Raw genomic sequence first — 3740 nt, 5'->3', positions numbered from 1 at the left:
TGCAGACTGCTCCAGTGTGCCGCTACATCTTTTTAGACAAATATAAACATGTTTATTTAAAAAACAAAAAACAAATTACCACTCTCATACTCATACCTGAAGCGAAAAAAAATATATGTTTATCTTTAATTGAAAGCTACGTATGGCCAAAGGTCAAAACTGAGCATGCATTTTTTTTAAAGAAAGAAAATTTGGAACCTGCATTCCTTTACCACTCTCATACTCCTACCTGAAGTGAAAAGTGCACAGTTTTGACTTAGTTACAACATTGTCAGTGACTTGAAGATGAAGAGTTTGTACTTAACCAAACTGCTGTTTTCGTTCATCACCAAACTGTAGTCCCTTGAAATCAACTATGGAAACTGAGCCAGCATTACTACATACTGGATTCTGCAGCTAAGCTTAAGGATACAAAATTGATTGCCATCAAATCAAACAATTATTTGCTCAGCAGCAAATCCAAATACTAGATGGAAATGGTCCAGAATAACACCAGGGAGGTACGTACAATTTATGGTAGTACGTTTCATCATACAGCAAGATAGATTAGTTAACCCGGCTTAACACGGAGCAGCAACACTAGTTGCTGTAAACATGGAGATGGAGCAGCAACACTAGACTGACTGACTCAAGATAGCAAATTAAGTAACAGAATGCATGCATGCATACACTAGCTGCAGTTCAGTTCAAAATGACTTGCTGAATCATTCAGAACACCGCCTTGATCTCCAATTTCCTCTTCAACATGTAACGACCGGATTTGTGCTTGATCATACGGAGGCCACACATTGTCCCTTTGCCTTTGGCGCCATTCTCGTCACCAGAGCTACTGCTCTCGTTGCCTCTACTATTGTGGTGGCCACTCTCGTTGCCTTTGCTGCCATTGCTGAACGCTAGCTCCATACCAGTGAAGAGGGTAAATTCCTTGCCAGATGCAGGTGCAATGGTATCCAACATGTCCATGAGGATGAACCTGCCAGAACCGAGACTCGCTACCTTGGACCTGAACAAAATGTCAGGCTGCCACTCCTCTGGCAGGTCATCACGAGCCCAGATCCGCATCTTGTCCGGCGACGGCTCCTCCCCTGTGACAACGCCCGAGAGGTCAGCAGCGCAGGGGAGGTTGCCTTGCGAAGAGATGCCAAACCAGAGGCCAAGCTCAGGGACGTAATCCGCCTTGCCATGGAAGGGCATGAGCCAGTCGCCAGCTTTGCTCCACTCACGAGTCGCAATGTGGAAGCAGTAGGTGCCGGCACCCTCGATGCCTGCAGAGTTGGAGGTGCTGGCATCCTCAGTGCCAGAGATGGAGAAGCAGATGGTGTCGCCGACGAGGGCATGGCCGTGGACGAAGGCGCGCTTGTGGTGGGTGATCCACGGCGGCAGTGGGAGGATGTCGCAGTGCCAGAAGCTGTGATGGGTCGGGCGGATCCCCCTCCACACCAGGGCCTCGAACTGCGGCCGCTCCTCCGCCATGTGCGGGTAGAGGAGGCCATCGATGATGTAGAGATCGCCGGTGTGTTCGCCGTCATAGAGGTGTACATCCGTTGGAGGGACGGAGATGGACATGGGCATCACCTTGGGTCCGTGGAGCCATGGCAGCGTATCGATGCAGCGGGTGCCATCGACGACGTCGAAGCGCAGCATGCGGTTCCCGCGGTCGACCAAGACGACCTTGCTCTCCGAGGCGGTGGGCAAGAAATGAACGGTGTGATGGTTCAACATGTAGTAGTCGAGCTGCGGCGGCCTTATGACCAGCTCGGTTTTTGGCAGATCAATCTTGGGCGCCGCCGCCTCCGCCGCCGCCAGATTAGTGCTGGAGGTCCTTGTCGTGTTGGCCTCGGCGGGCGTCAGTACTGTTGGCAACACCTTGCCATGCGCGGCAACTTGTTCCGCCGTGGGGTGAAAAAAATTAATCTTGAGGAGGTCCAAGCGCCGGAGCGAATACAAGTGCCTGAGGCCGTCATACAACCCAAGGTTCAGGATCCGCCGCTTCATCCTCTCCGACGATCTCCTGGGAGGGTAACAAGTAGTAGTAGAATAAGGACAAGAAATGCAGAAAAACGAAGCAAGTTGCTGTTGGCAACACCTTGCCATGCGCGGCAACTTGTTCCGCCGTGGGGTGAAAAAAATTAATCTTGAGGAGGTCCAAGCGCCGGAGCGAATACAAGTGCCTGAGGCCGTCATACAACCCAAGGTTCAGGATCCGCCGCTTCATCCTCTCCGACGATCTCCTGGGAGGGTAACAAGTAGTAGTAGAATAAGGACAAGAAATGCAGAAAAACGAAGCAAGTTGGCACAGATCTACAGGCGGCGGCGGCGAACCTGGAGCAGAGCGGCGGCGGCGAACCTGGAGCTGAGCGGCGGCGGCGGTGAACCTGGAGCTGAGCGGCGGCGGCGGGGAACCTGGAGCACAGCGGCGGCGGGGAACCTGGAGCTGAACGGCGGCGGCGGAAGGAGGGAGGAATGGGAGGTAGGTCTAGGTCTTCCTGTTCTTGGTCGTCTCACCTTATCAACCCCGCGTGGTGTTGTTGGGTCGGACCATCATGGGCTTTTCCTGGCCAGCAAACGAGCAGGAAAAGCCCATCCGCTGGCCAGCAAACGAGCACTACATCACCTCAATCAAAGTCCAGGAGCGCAATTGGCTTTCCCTCACGCTAGGGTTTTTCCTCTCGGCGGCGATTCTAGCCGCCGTTGAGATCGCTTCTTCCCTCCCGCCGATTTGCTCTAGAGGACCGATTCGGGCTGATTCAGGGGCGTTCCCTGGAACGCTACCCGGCCTTGGTCGAGTTCTCCTCGTTGCAATCGGCCCGGGTTAGGGTTTCTCCATAGAAACACCCGGTGCTGCGAAGAAGATCGGGTAAGAAGTGCAAGATGTCTGCGGAAGCTGGAGGCGCGTCGGCTGCGGCCGCCGGCCCTTCGTCCGCGACGGATCTGGAGAAGATGATGCAAGAGCTAGGGCTCCAAGAGGACGATATGGACGACGTGGTTGTGGATGAGGCTGCAGTCCCAAAGGAAGCCGCAAGGTGGAGGGCAGTGGCTCGAGTTCACATTGACAAACCCTATAGTCAAACATGGTTCTTCAGAAACATGAGATCGGCAAGGGATCTTGCGCAGCCTGTGAATTTCAGACCGCTCGAATCCAATCTGTATACTCTGCAATTCAGCTGTTTAAGGGACTGGGAAAGAGTCATGCAAGAGGGGCCCTGGAATTTCAGAGGGCATGCCGTTGTTATCACTCCGTACGATGGAATAACCCAGCCGACCAGAGTCAAGCTTTACACCATAGATATTTGGATTCAGCTCCATGATATACCAGAGCTTTATGCACACTTGGTACCTTCTTTGGCTGCCAAAGTAGGAGAAGTACTTCATGTTGAGAGATCTTCGCACGATTTTGTGGGCAATTTCTTTCGTGTCTGGGTTAAAATCAATGTCAACAAGCCCCTCAAGAATGCGGTGTCACTTATAAGGAACAAAGAGAAGCAGATTTATAGGGTCAAGTACGAGCGCCTCCCGGATTGGTGTGTGGTGTGCGGACACCTGGGACATGTATTCAAGGAGCATGGGATGGAATTCACCCAAAATCTGCATTAGTCTTCAGCGACCTCCGAGCTTTGTGGACAATGCGGGCTGGCCGTGGCCCTGGTGGGGGGCGGGGACGTCGCGGAGGAAGAAGAGGGGGAAGATCGGGGAACCGAGATGCAGGAAAGCAATCCAATGGGAAAGACAAGTATGGTCAG

At 52.8% G+C, this 3740-nt stretch overlaps 1 protein-coding gene across 4 annotated transcripts; it reads right to left on the bottom strand.

Annotated features, from left to right (window-relative positions):
• Positions 1–431: 431 nt before the first annotated feature.
• LOC125515853 (uncharacterized) lies at positions 432–2572 on the bottom strand. 4 transcript variants are annotated; one of them, XM_087523827.1, is made up of 3 exons: positions 2323–2572; positions 2166–2231; positions 432–2011 (listed from the first exon to the last, which is right to left on the bottom strand). In XM_087523827.1, the coding sequence occupies exons 2-3, from the start codon at positions 2213–2215 to the stop codon at positions 709–711; spliced, it is 1353 nt and encodes a 450-aa protein (XP_087379953.1). In that variant the 5' UTR covers positions 2216–2231; positions 2323–2572; the 3' UTR covers positions 432–708. The 4 variants fall into 4 exon arrangements, with proteins under 4 accessions (XP_087379953.1, XP_087379947.1, XP_087379948.1 ...); XM_087523821.1 differs by having other exon boundaries at positions 2087–2231; positions 2323–2531; XM_087523822.1 differs by having other exon boundaries at positions 2087–2231; positions 2348–2531.
• Between the last annotated feature and the right edge of the window lie 1168 nt (positions 2573–3740).

The sequence above is a fragment of the Triticum urartu genome, chromosome 1A (assembly GCF_056163025.1).
Source record: "Triticum urartu cultivar PI428250 chromosome 1A, HENAU_Tu73, whole genome shotgun sequence".
In the NCBI taxonomy this organism is placed as follows: domain Eukaryota; kingdom Viridiplantae; phylum Streptophyta; class Magnoliopsida; order Poales; family Poaceae; genus Triticum; species Triticum urartu.
The sequence above is the reverse complement of the archived record's forward strand: the minus strand, read 5'-3'. Positions and strand labels throughout refer to the sequence as shown.

What these genes read in the sequence shown, in the direction of transcription:
- LOC125515853 (XM_087523821.1), bottom strand. Translation starts at nt 2,184, where the DNA reads ATGACGGCCTCAGGCACTTGTATTCGCTCCGGCGCTTGGACCTCCTCA. An exon ending in AAGTTGCCGCGCATGGCAAG is followed by an intron (nt 2,012 to 2,086) that starts GTGTTGCCAACA and finishes TTACCCTCCCAG; the next exon opens with GAGATCGTCGGAGAGGATGA.